General features: G+C 41.7%; 2 protein-coding genes across 4 annotated transcripts in view; one reads left to right on the forward strand and one right to left on the reverse strand.

Annotated features, from left to right (window-relative positions):
* IQGAP2 (IQ motif containing GTPase activating protein 2) overlaps window positions 1–12,405 on the forward strand; it is a 130,646-nt gene that overhangs the window by 85,260 nt on the left and 32,981 nt on the right. For all 3 annotated transcript variants that reach the window (XM_067316559.1, XM_067316557.1, XM_067316558.1), the window contains 2 exons: window positions 2,164–2,288; window positions 3,914–4,077. In XM_067316559.1, the coding sequence (XP_067172660.1) occupies window positions 2,164–2,288; window positions 3,914–4,077 (289 nt within the window). The remainder of the gene's footprint in view (window positions 1–2,163; window positions 2,289–3,913; window positions 4,078–12,405) is intronic.
* F2RL2 (coagulation factor II thrombin receptor like 2) lies at window positions 7,059–10,536 on the reverse strand. Its single transcript, XM_067316560.1, has 2 exons — window positions 10,313–10,536; window positions 7,059–8,590 (listed from the first exon to the last, which is right to left on the reverse strand). Exons 1-2 carry the CDS (start codon window positions 10,368–10,370, stop codon window positions 7,503–7,505), a joined length of 1,146 nt encoding a protein of 381 aa, XP_067172661.1. The 5' UTR covers window positions 10,371–10,536; the 3' UTR covers window positions 7,059–7,502.

Consider the following 12,405-nt stretch of genomic DNA (forward strand, 5'->3'; position numbering starts at 1 on the left):
TCAGTGTTTTGGACAGAGGGAGGTTTCCTCCCTGTCAACAGGCAAGAAGGGTCGGTGCTGACCCGGAAGAGGGGCAGGAAAGTGCATACGGCAGAGCCAGCTTCTCCTGCCACTTTGCTGGTACTGATGTGAGGGTGGTACCTGTGGGTAAGAGAAATGACACTGTGCATGTGCAAAAGTGGGCTCCACCGTAGTTAGTGCAGGGTTTTTGACTGGTGTCACTGTGGCTCGATCCCTGAATAGGGCTGCCAGCCAATACAAATGAAACATTAGGAATTGATCAGAATACAGAATAAAGTAAAACTTAATGCCATTTTGTAAATCCATGCTGCCACCAACACGCTGAATATTGTAGGAAGCTTTGGTTGCATCCTACCCAAAGAAATACAGTAGAGCCAGCAAAAGTTCAGTGAGGGAGATGAGGTGCTCAATGGTTTTCTACCACAAGAGATGAAGTAAGGTAGCACTGTCTTTCCTAAAAGAGAGAACTTGAGAGGAAATAAAACGCAGGTCTGCAAGAATTTTGAATGGTATGGGGAAGGTTAATAAGAGTTGCTAGCTTCTATTATAACTTTAGTTGTTATTTTCTTGTGAGAATTGGGGTGAGAGGAGACTGGTAACTTTCAAATGTCAAGTTAGAAGTTACATAGGAACTACTTTCTCACAAAATAATATAGTGGGACTCATCATTAAGGAGCATACAAGATCTCAAAATATTCTAGATAAGTTAATGGAGCACAGGACTGTTTGTGACTATTAAATGTGTGGTGATAGATACACAGCCTTCATCTCAGGAAGCCCTTAAACACAGGCTGCTGAATGCTGGAGGGGCAAATCAGAGCAGGAAACAATGATTTTCACCGGTGTTCTTCTAGTAACCCTTAATTTCAGACCTCTGCTGGAAATAGACAGGTATTTGGTCTGACGTATTGTGGCAGTTGTATGCTTGATCCAATTACTTAACTGACGTGTGCAGGAATTTACACTATTGTGAGGGTTTCCATCACATCTTAGTCTGTAATGCTTCTAAGAAGAGCATATGCTAGCTGCAGCACCTTGGAGAGTCATTCTGCACGTCCTTCCTCTGCCCACAGCCATCAGTGCGCAAGGAGCACTGCTATCTTCTGGGCAGAAAAAGCTGACGCTGGGGTAGAAACTCTAGTTTTTGACTTAGGATAGTAAAAGCTGACCATAGGTTTCTCCCAAACTTGCTGATAAGGGTCATGCAGCAAAAAAGAATATCCGGCTCTGCTCCTTTCCCCTTCGGCGTGGTGTTGGGGAGAAGGACGCGGAGTCCGTGGCATAGCTACCACTGACATGTCCTCTCTGTGGGCAGAATTGGGGGAGAAAAATGCTTCTACTCCTAATGGCTTCCCACAAGACAGGAAGAAAACCTCTTCAAGGGAGATGGTAAAGAAACAAGTCACAGTGCTTTTCTCCCAATTCTCAGTGGAGAGTTAGGAAGAGCAAAAGTCATGGGAAAAGCCATACGTGAGCAGAAATGTCTGATATAACTTTGTCAAGAGCTACAATGCTTACCAGACACCACCAGGCCTCTGTTGTAGAAGCTGCATTGGCCACTAGATCACATGATATTAATTTCCTTTTTTTAAGCTGTCTCCTGAGTCTGCTGTCAATGTTTAAATTTTCCAGGATTCAAATAATTCCACTGTATGGTGAGATTTAAGGATGTCGCATATCAGTCATCTTAAGTCCGTAATCAAATATTTCATGGCACTTTTGAAAAAAGCAAATGAAAAAAAGCTCAACAGAATCCAGGGAATCAACTGCTGATAACTAAGTAGACTCTCACTGGACCATAGCAGTTTCCTTGAAAATACTTAAATCTGTCTTTTATTAAAATGGTATTTGTGTGATAGGCTGCAACTTCTTGGAACGATACATTACCCTCCTTCCATGGTGCCAGAATCCGTGCTTTGAATTGGAGAACAGGGCCAGTTTTTTGGATCCTGAAATGCATGTGTAGAACCAACAAGGCAGCTCGCATGTTTATATAATTTCTGGCAGGAGATGAGTTTTTATGTGGAATTTATTAAATTGAGAAGAATGATAGACACTAAATGATAGATGATACATCTGACTGACTCTTTATATGACTTCTTGTATATGAAATACATTTATGTATTTTATATCTTCTTGTAGTTATGCTGAGACACTATTGTCTATTAAGTCAGAGGCTTCATCTCAAGGCCAGGATTATTTAAGCTGGAATGATATCCAGAACTGCATTGACATGGTTAATATGCAAATTCAAGAAGAAAATGAAAGTAAGTAATTTTTTCTCTACGTTGCAGGCAGAGACAATAGTCTGGTCCCTGGTGCATAAATTTCTGCACTGAATGGCCTTGTACAGACACTGATCAAGAGAAAAGAATATGACATAATTTCAAATACCTGCTGGTCTTTAAATCCCCTTGAAGCGTTCCCAGTAATTTTTTTGGATGACTGAAAGGTGTCCTAGGCTGCCGGCCGCCTGCAACGTGACCAGTGCTGTGGTTCTGCGCGCTTGGCAGCAGCAGCGACACCCTTCGGCACTTGTGCTGGATGGTCTCCCTGTGGGGATTTTGCTGAATTTGTAAGAATCTGCAAGGTGTATCGAGGGGCAGGGGCAGAAATTCCTGGCAGCGTCCTGTGTCAAGGCAGTTCTTGTGTTAAATGGTTTCCAAGCCCCTGTTTTCAACAAGAGTTGGCAGGAATTTGTGCAGTGCAGTTACCCATCCTGCTCTCATTTTAGATTATCTGATCTCCTGTCTAGGGAGTGGCTTCCAGTGCCCACTCTTTCCAATGTAAATGGTTTCTGAGGTTATTTTTAAACTTAATTTTGAGGCTGAACGTGGGGGGCTCCCTGACAAGTTACGCACGGGCCCTCCCCACGCTGCCGTCAGCGCAGTGTGCGGTAGCGTGTTTCTTGCAAGAAAGAGCAGCTTTACGTCGCAGAAGCGGTAAAACTGAGTGGCTTGTTACTGCCTGAGCCCAGCAGACTGTGGGACCCAGGCGCCGGGGCTCTCCTCGGGCTCTGCAAGCGCCCCCGGCTTCCCTAGCGGAGCAGCGGCCTGTTCCCGAGCGCTTGTGACGTCACATGTGTGACCTCACCGGTGGCACCGGGACGGTGCTGGCCGGGATGATGCCGTCGGTCACAGGTGGGGGCGAAGCCCTTGGCCCGGCTCACACCTGCTCCGGCGTGGCTTTCGGGAGCCGGGACCCAGGGCAGTGCGCTTGGGCGCTGTTTGTGTGGGGAGGATATTGCGGTTCGTAAAATGCTGGTAGCAGCCTTTACAGCTGAAGCAAGCTGGTCAGGGGGGTGTTAAATAACTGTGGCTAGCTAAGTCCTGAGTGCCAGTGGTCCGAAAATCGAGTGATTTGTCTGAAGGCAAATGTTTTCAGTTTGGTTAGCTAAGGTAAAATTTAAAGAGATGAGGTTAAATTGGTATGTAATGCTATAGTTCAGAGGTCAGTAGGTATGTGTTTGTGTAAATTAGGGTTCCAAGTAATCTGGTTTGAAATCACTTGAAAATGAATCAGCACTGTAAACCAGCTTGTAGCTGCACATCTTTACGTGCAGTGTCATGGCTTTCATTAAGGTTCATATGGGTTGTCCTGTCTTGCTCATAAGGAAGTCCGTTCTCCTCTTTTGACAAGGATAAATTTGGTTTTTATGAAGAGACAGATTCAACTGACTAGATAAGTACAGGAGAAAGGAAAACTGTCCAACTTAATAGCTTCATGTGAATATTTGAGCAAAAATATCTTTAAATTAGCTGCTGTTGCTGCCTCTGCTTTCTTGTAACTTGATTTTTACTGTCTTTTACTGCTGTGTTTGTTTGTATCTGCTATGTGATAAGTTGAGTCTTTCTTTTATAACTACATTTTTAATAACTTTTCCATTTCACAGGAATTATTGCAATTGGCCACATTAATGAAGCAATTGACCAAGGAAATCCTGAGAAAACTCTAGAAACTCTACTGTTACCCACAGCCAAACTGCAAGATGTGAGACCAGTAAATGCAAGGCATTATCAGGATGTCCTGCACCATGCCAAAGCACAGAAATGCAAGGTTAGAGCTTTAAATGTTGCTGCTTGTTGGAACATAGCAATGCCAATTCTTTTTACCTATATGCATGTCCCTGTCCCGGTCCCCCTGGTGTTCGGATTAGTTGTGCCAGTGGGGTGGTGAATAACCCAGTGATGACAAAACTTTCCACTACAACTTATCCTGTGGCTGGCACAAGGGATTAATTCTCAATATGTTAATACTAAGATGTATTCTGCATGTTTGTCACTACTGACTTGATGTAACCTTGATTTATTGTTAATTCTACTAGGTTGCTGCAGCAATTGCAAAACATGTGGATAGCTGCCCTGATATAGTTATGAATTTGTGCAATGGTCTAGTTACCAGGTTTAGTGTCAGGCAGGTAGCTACAAAATGAATGAGATTTGAGGGTTTTGCCAGAGTTGTAGAGCTGAAAAGAGTCTGTTTCCATTAACAGACTTCTGAGAACTGTTTCTTTGAGGCACCTCAGTTGCTTCAATTTGGGGTTTTATAATAACAGTTTGTGTGTATTTCTGTCCTGCCATTGTCACGTAACAACATTCCGTCTTCCTTGTACGTGCCTTTGGATTAAATGCGTCGCAGCAGAATACTGGTATCCGCTTCCGCAAAAGCGGTGCCCTGGTCAGCATCAGTGGGGGGAAGCATAAACAAAGAGCACCCTGACAGCTTGCAGGATATGACTGAATGCAAGATTAGCCAAAGCTACTAGCACAGCACTTAAAGTCCAGTGCTTGGAAAAAACACCTAAAATTCACGTGACGTGTTCCTAAAGTAAATGTTCAGCTGGAGAAGCCCTCACACACTGGCACGTAGAGATGCCTTGCTGCTGCCTTGCCGCCTCACCCGCGATGCCTGCTGTGAGAACAGCATGTCTGTAACCATGATCAGAGCCTTTGAAAGAGATACTGCACCTGTCTGTTTCTTACGCAGGAGCAGGGACGGCTTACCTGGATCCTGCAAAGCCTCATCTCTTGCCGGGCGCCTGGGCACGTTTAGTGCATCCTGGTTACTCTGCGTGCCCGGGAAAGGGCAGGAGTTGATGTCTGTGTGCAGAGAGTGCCTGCGCGGGTGCCGTCTGCAGAGTGCCGTGCTGGGGCATCCCGCGCTGGCACGAGGAACGCCCCGTGAGGGCGCTGGGAGCCGGCTGCCACAGGGCTCCCAGGGCACGGACCCCCACCAGCGCCCACTGCTGTCCCCTGGGAATCTGCTGATGGGAAACAGATGTTGAAGTTGTGGAACAGAAATTATATAGTCTTTCTGAAATCTTGCAGCTTGAAAACATTTGGGATGTTCTTAGGTACTTTGGCTGACTTTTCTCTCCTCAGGTGTGCTTTTGTTTTTGCAGTGTTTTTACAGCTACTTTAAACATGTCCTCTTTTTTCCCCTTCACTATTAAAAAAAAAAAAAAAAAGCCATCCTCCTGTTTAGAAAGAGAGCAAGATACTCTACTGGACATGCTCCCAAAAGAGACTGAAACATTTGCATTTTAGATACATTAATATGGGTTACTCTATGTACTACCTAATGACATTGACATCTTTCTTTAGACAAAGATATTATTTGGATTGAGCCTGTTAAAAACCAAACAATTGAAAAGGCTATGCCATAACTGTAAAATCTATCTCCCTGCTTTTGAGCCCTGTTTTTTAAAGCAAATCTGTCTTCAATTGTATCTGGCATGTTTTGAGTGAGCTGTGGAAGAAGGAAGTGTTTGATTCACAAGGCTTAGATAGGTCTGCCTGTGAACTTCCTGTATTCCCCATTGTCTGCAAAAACATGGGAGTCAAAACTGACTGCTTATTCTAACCGTTCTGCTGTCATGTCCCTCCCTGTAATTGTGGTGGCTTTCGAATCTGCATCCAAATCTCCCACTTCCCATTGTAAATCTTAATCTCAGTTCACACCTAGTTGTTCCTTGCTTGAAAATGAGAATACAAACATGGAGTTTGTTTATTCCCATAATTTTATACAACAGCTTGTAACAGTTCTCAAAGCCGTTTCAAATCAGGTGTATCTGAGTCCTAATGAAGAGAAACTCTTTGATCACGAAGTGCAGTATGGATACCTGAAATGTCAAACAAATTCACCAGACTTTGAAATGGTTCCCATGTTATTTTATTTTTAATGATAGATACACAGGTGGTTGGCTTTTACAGTCAAACTGACATTTTTATGATGTTTACAATAATTGTGTAACATCTGATTTAAAGATAATTTTAATATTTGTTCTTGTGCATTTTGCAAAAATGGCAAGATTAAGGCTTTAAATTAAATTAGGAGCCAGGAGCCTTACCAGTCTCCAGTTTCTTGGAGACGTTCTCTGTTTTCCAGTGCAAATGATTTTATTTTTAAGTGAAACTCATGTAAAAACTCCCTTTTTCTCATCACTGCCTTGTACACTGCAGTTACAAATATGTACACCAGCCGTTGAGTTCATTTTGTAGGAACTTGCGCTCAGGGTATGTAGATTCTGAGTTTCTGTAAATGTGCAAGCTAACTCTTTGCTTTGTTACTGTGGACAATTAATCATAACTGCCCTCAATATTGGTAACACTCTAGGTATTTCCTGTGAGGATGTGGAAATCAAGGGAATACTACAGAATAACTTCCCTGTTGTGCTTACCAAGCAAGAATAAAGCGTGCCTGGATTCCTGCTGATAAGGGTTAGCCTCCAGCAGTGCTTGTGGGTTACAGGCATGCGGGAGCTGACAAAGTGGAAGAACAAGTCTCCAGTGCAAAGCTGGTTAAGTTACCTAATGGAAGATACTTCCTTGGAAGTGCATTAGGTTCTGCAAATGGTTGTGAATTTACTGTCCTTGGAAGCTAAAGGGACTCTGGTCCTTTATTTTTGTCATCCAGGGCAGTATTTGCTCTTGGCTGTATAGGGATGCACAGATAGGGAGCTTCTGCAAAGATATACAGCCCCTGGACACAAAGTGCTTTTATTTGTTCCCATGTCATGTTATTTGTTCCCATGGTGTCAAAAGGCTGTTTTCATATTGGCATTCCAGTATTGATTTTGTGTTGAGAGCTCATCTGAAATATTTGGAAATCATGCAGGGGCCTGAAAGTGCTGTTCAAGCACTGCTTTGTCTTTTGGTGTTTAGAGGCTGTGGTGGTTGATATTCTCTTCTCCATGGCCATAAAAGTGTGCTTTTTAGAAGAAAATAGAGGTGCTTAGCTACTTCCCTGAGTCTAAGTACACCAGTTATTGTAATATGCCTGATAAAATTTCAGAGTTGGCAAAGTGTATTTCAGAAGACACACCTCATATGGTGCTTGGAAGGAAGCAAGTTTTACTGAGAGGATCATGGTTTTTTAATGTGTTTTTATTTAAGTCTAATTGTTGCACCTGAGATTTATTGCTAACTGGGTCAACACTATACAAAATCATAATTCCAACAATAATAAATATAGAACTAAATTCATTTTTCCCTGGATACTTTAACCATTGTTAGATAAATATTGGATTGATTTCTGATTTTGGACATCAGAAAGTAAAGGAAAGGATCGAGACAACTGTTTAAGCTGCTAAGACATAAAGCAATTAGATAAAAAGAATACAACCTATCTGTGTTGTAATAGTAAGAGTTGATGTGATGGACAATAAGGATAATGTTGCTTGGTACAAAGCAAATTGCAAAGATCGTCAGGATCAAAAGACTTACTTTAACATACCAGAACCATTCGTGAGTCTTGAGTGTTTGTATGATTGAGATGTAGCAGAAAATGATAGTTGCAAGAGGTATTAAAAATCCAAAGATAGCTAAAGAAATGTAGTAGTAGAACTGGAAGGCTGATACAGTTTCACAGGTGTTGTGGACATCGTGACAGGTGAAAATGTCCAGTTGTTTCACATAATAGCTCTGCTTCATGATGCAAAGCGGCAGCATGTACAGGAAGACGATGGTCCACACAGTAGCACAGACAGCAGTGGCGTAGGTGCGCTTGGCCAGGCTCTTGTAGGTGAAGGGGTGGACAATGGCCACGTACCGGCTGACGCTGATGCACATGAGCAGCAGAATGGAGCAGTACATGTTGCCGTAAAACACGGCGGTTGTAGTTCGACACACCATTTCACCAAAAATCCAGTTGTTTCCATTGAGGTGATATGCTATTTTGAATGGCAACATGATGCAGAACAGCAGGTCTGAAACAGCTAAGTTTGTGTAGAGGATGGCGGTACACACGGATCGAATTCGGAAGAGCAGCATCCACAGAATAATGGCATTAGATGGCACACCTAATAAAACAGCACTGAGGTAGACAGCCGGTATTAGCTTGGTGCTTAGAGAACCGGTCAGGTACTCCAACGTTGTATTGTTAACTTCTGTTAAAGTTGAGTCATTTGGCTTTTTTGAAGAGCATTTGTGCTCTCTGATATGAACAGTCGTTGTCTCCCCTTCTATAGCGTAAGGAGGAATATAATCATAGTCTCTTGCTGAAATTCCACGAAAAGTCTTGATAAGAGACACAGTTTGAATTGCAGAGCTATTAGGGGAAGATTCTGAGGCTTTAAAAAAAAGTTAAAATTGTTAGAATAGGCATACTACTGGATTATAAGTATAATCAGCTTCAGGTAAGGAGAAAGGTAAATCTTTCCATGTGAGAAGAGATTTATGTGTAAAAGACTTGGTGGAGTTCTTGCTTTGGGTTTTTATACCAAACGTGCTCAAGGACAATCTTCACTTTTTTTTGTCATCTAACACCCAACCCTGAAAATTTTGCAGTAATTTAATGATAAACTAGATTTTTTGCATTCAGGATGTTTTCAGCAATCTTTGCTGGCAAAGTCATTGAAGGTGTCTGTGTAATGTTATCACCTGTAGAGGGTTTTGCCAGGTGGTAGCAATGCTGGTAATTCATCATGTAAGCAGCAGCCTTGGTTTAGGTTTGGTCACAATTTCCAAAGGAAACAGGAGTAAAATTCTTGTCGCTTAATGTGGGAAATGCATGACAGCAAAAGACGCAAAAAGCACTATCTTGCTTGACTCATGCTACAATTTTCCAGTTAGAAAATCCAAATAACTCATTTTTTGGTCTTACAAATCAAATTAATGTTACTGTTCTGTATTCTTCAGCTTTAGACTCTAGAGCAAACCAGATCTTTTCAACTTCTCATACACAAGGCAGGCCAGTTACTGTTTTAAGAACTGAATAAAAGTGTTTAGACTGATATTAGACCAAATTTATTTGTAAGCCAATAAAACTTTTTTCCCCCAGCAAAGAAATCCTCAATCAGGAACTAATATTAGCATGTGGGCAAAGCCTAATAATGCTGGTCACTTTTACTAATGCCTGTTCCTCAGTGCCTAGTAGAGAACTTAGTAAAGACATCTTGACACTTCTAAGATAAAGCACCAATGTTTTCAACAAGTGGCTTCAGAAAGGATCTTATAAAAGAGATTCTGGAGAATAAACAGTAGTAGCTCTATGTAATGAATTTTGTCATTTAAAAATTCTTAGCTATCTTGAAATTGGAATTCACAATAGGTGAACTAAAATTTGAACTGAAACCTGTGGGTTTTTCTTTTACCCTTCTATACTGGAATAAAATATGGAAAACAGTTTTATCCAGACTCACAGTTTTGAAACTGTCAGACTTATGGTAGAGTGGTTTGAATTCACATAATTAGTAGACTGCAAACCTTTTAATAATTTTTGTATGATTAGTCCAAAAAATGAACTTTAATCACTCTTTTAAAGATATATATGTGTGTGTATATATATATATATATTTTATGTTTTATATATAAAACAGGGCTTGTAAAAAATGAGCTTAGTTTGAAAGCAGCTTTAATTCTAGTGAGGAAAAACGGGCTTACTCTTTTGATTACTTCCTTCAGTTGTATTTGTCACAATAGAAGAGCTCTCAGAGCATTTCCCTGTACTGACACCATCTGTGAAGTTGTAATTCTGTTGAACTCTTTAAAGCAGAAGAAACATGACTCTACAGGTCTAACATTACCATATCACTATAGAAATATAGGCAAGGGTGAGCCTGGAGAGATGTGCTTTCAGTAAGTTCCCTTAAAAGTTTAAAAAAATCCTTATTAAAAATGATTGGGTTAAAGGGGAGAATAATTCAAGGTGTCACTGAAATAGAAGTATAAAGATCTGCCTTAAATGAGACTTCCTAGAGTGTAGCTATCTGCAGTCCATTTAAGGTGCTAAATGCTGATGAAGCAAAAGCTGTCAACTAAAATACAGAACACATGCGGAAAGGAGGACTTACCTGCTGTGAAAAGGCTTGAGGTAAGAGAGAACAATCCAGTTAAAACCAGTATCTTCATTGTAGTGTGTTAAATCCAGCTAGCAAAAATCCAGTGCTGCTCTAACTCATCTCAAGAGGCTTTTTATGGGGGATCTATTTCTTGGTAAAGGACTAAAGAATGATAGATCTGTCCCCCAGAAGCATCCTGTAGGCATGGGATTTAGGGTAAGAAGCTAGTTTGTTCTTTGTCTACTACAGCAAGGAGGGCGTGACGTATCCAAATATGCACACATGACTCAGTTTCAGCCTCTGCCCAACACAGAGATTAAATTGCTTTACAGCAGTAACTTAACTCCTAATTTACCAAGAGCCCGAAGGTGATGTGGGGGCTCTGTGTGTTCTGCTGGGATTTGTATGCACAGATATTTGGAGAAAATTCTTTTTCTGGAAGAATCAAATGGAGGGTTTAGTAAATCCTTAGAGGTCTCATTCACAGACTGAAATCCCATATTGTTAAATACTATACCCTTGAGGAAGGAGCCAGGCTCTGGGAACAGGGTGGCGATCTTGGTTTAGTAAATGTAAAGGGGAAAGCAAGACAAACCGAAAAAGATACACATCTTACAAAAACTGTGTTCTGCTTTGGCTTCTCCCTACCTAGTAAATATGAGTTGTCTGTGCTCCTTGGGCTTTGTCCCCCTCCGGCCACCAGCAATGTTCAGACAACGTCCATCCCGACAGGCTGTAGCCTCTACTGCCTTTACCCCATGTTCGTTTGCTGTTTCGTTGTTCCCCTCCTTTTTCTCTGTATGAAATACTTTATTTTGCTTGTATGCCAAATAAGTGGTTTGTATCCAGCCGACAAAATTAGAGCGAGTCTTGGTCTGGCTTCCAAAAGCTAGTGGTGAAGACTGGAATAAGTGGTGTTTGGCTTCGGAACAATATTTGTATCTGTTCTTGTATGAAGCTTGTAGAAACTGGATGCCAGATTCTTCTCCATGTCACAATCATATTCCAGAAACTGTAGTTTTGCAATTTAGTATGTGCTCTCCCAGGTGTTAACTCTAACTTTCTACTACACTTGTGTTGTGTGTCCTGCTGTTACATCATTACCTGATAATGCTTAATTTTATCTAAACCTTTTGCTGTTTCATTTATATATATATTATGAAACCTGAGGAGTGTGTTGTCATTTTTTTCACCCTGTTTACTCCTTGTAATTCCTGTGGACCACAGATTTATTGGATTTTGGCCTGAAGCTGGGCCCTGTAACAGTGATATCCATTGCAAAGCTGGTTCTTTGTGCACATGAGCTGTTTTCGTGCTATGTGGCCCTTTCCTGGCTTTTATTTTCTGAAATACTTCTCTGAAATATTTTCTGAAATAGTTTTCTGAAATGTGTGTATATACTCCTTTGTCAAATCAGTGTATTCCAGTTCCTCTCATCATTAGTATCTCATGGATCTGGCACTTTTATTTCCCTTTTAGAAAGTTTTGTTCCCCCAGCTAGTGTATTAACTTCTAAATGTCTCTTCAGCTCCCAAATCTTTTTTCCAAGCTGAAGCAGCTGCCTGTCTGTGAACCAGGGCGGAGGAGCACGGCTGCTCTCGTGGCTGCTGTGCTGTGGGTTGATCGGGTGGTCCCAGCCCCAGCGCCCACTCTGCCGAGCCCTTGGTGCGGTCCCGGCTCGGTCTGCTCCCTGGCCGCTTTCTTGCTGCCCACCAGCCCTGCAAGTGCTGGGACAACCCAGACATCTGATTTCAGGTTCACGTTTTAGAAATTAGCTTCTCTGTAGAGCTCTAAATCGCAACTCATGCAAACTAGTTAATGACACTCAGAAATGGTCAGAGCTTAGCTTGGGCCGGTTCTTAAGTGTCGTGCCTCCCTTGTGCCCCCAGTTTTTCGTGTAAACTTGTGCCTGTGGCTTTTTAAGCTGATTAATGTCTGTATGCTTCAGGACATCAGGTCTGTCCACTGTAGCCTTAGGTTGAAACTTTAGCAGAAAGGAAGGATTATCTTGTACAGAGCACCCTCTATTTTACATTCGATATAATGTCATGAACTGTGAAACCTGCTCTGCTGCTTAATTCCTGAAATGTTTGCTACCTGAAGTA

Source organism: Apteryx mantelli, chromosome Z (genome assembly GCF_036417845.1).
Source record: "Apteryx mantelli isolate bAptMan1 chromosome Z, bAptMan1.hap1, whole genome shotgun sequence".
NCBI classification, from domain to species: Eukaryota; Metazoa; Chordata; class Aves; order Apterygiformes; family Apterygidae; genus Apteryx; species Apteryx mantelli.

Bases quoted from the DNA above. Each gene is read 5' to 3' on its own strand.
- F2RL2 (XM_067316560.1), bottom strand. From the start codon at position 10,370: ATGAAGATACTGGTTTTAACTGGATTGTTCTCTCTTACCTCAAGCCTT. The intron at 8,591-10,312 runs GTAAGTCCTCCT...TTTTTTTTAAAG, and splicing joins CTCAAGCCTTTTCACAGCAG to CCTCAGAATCTTCCCCTAAT.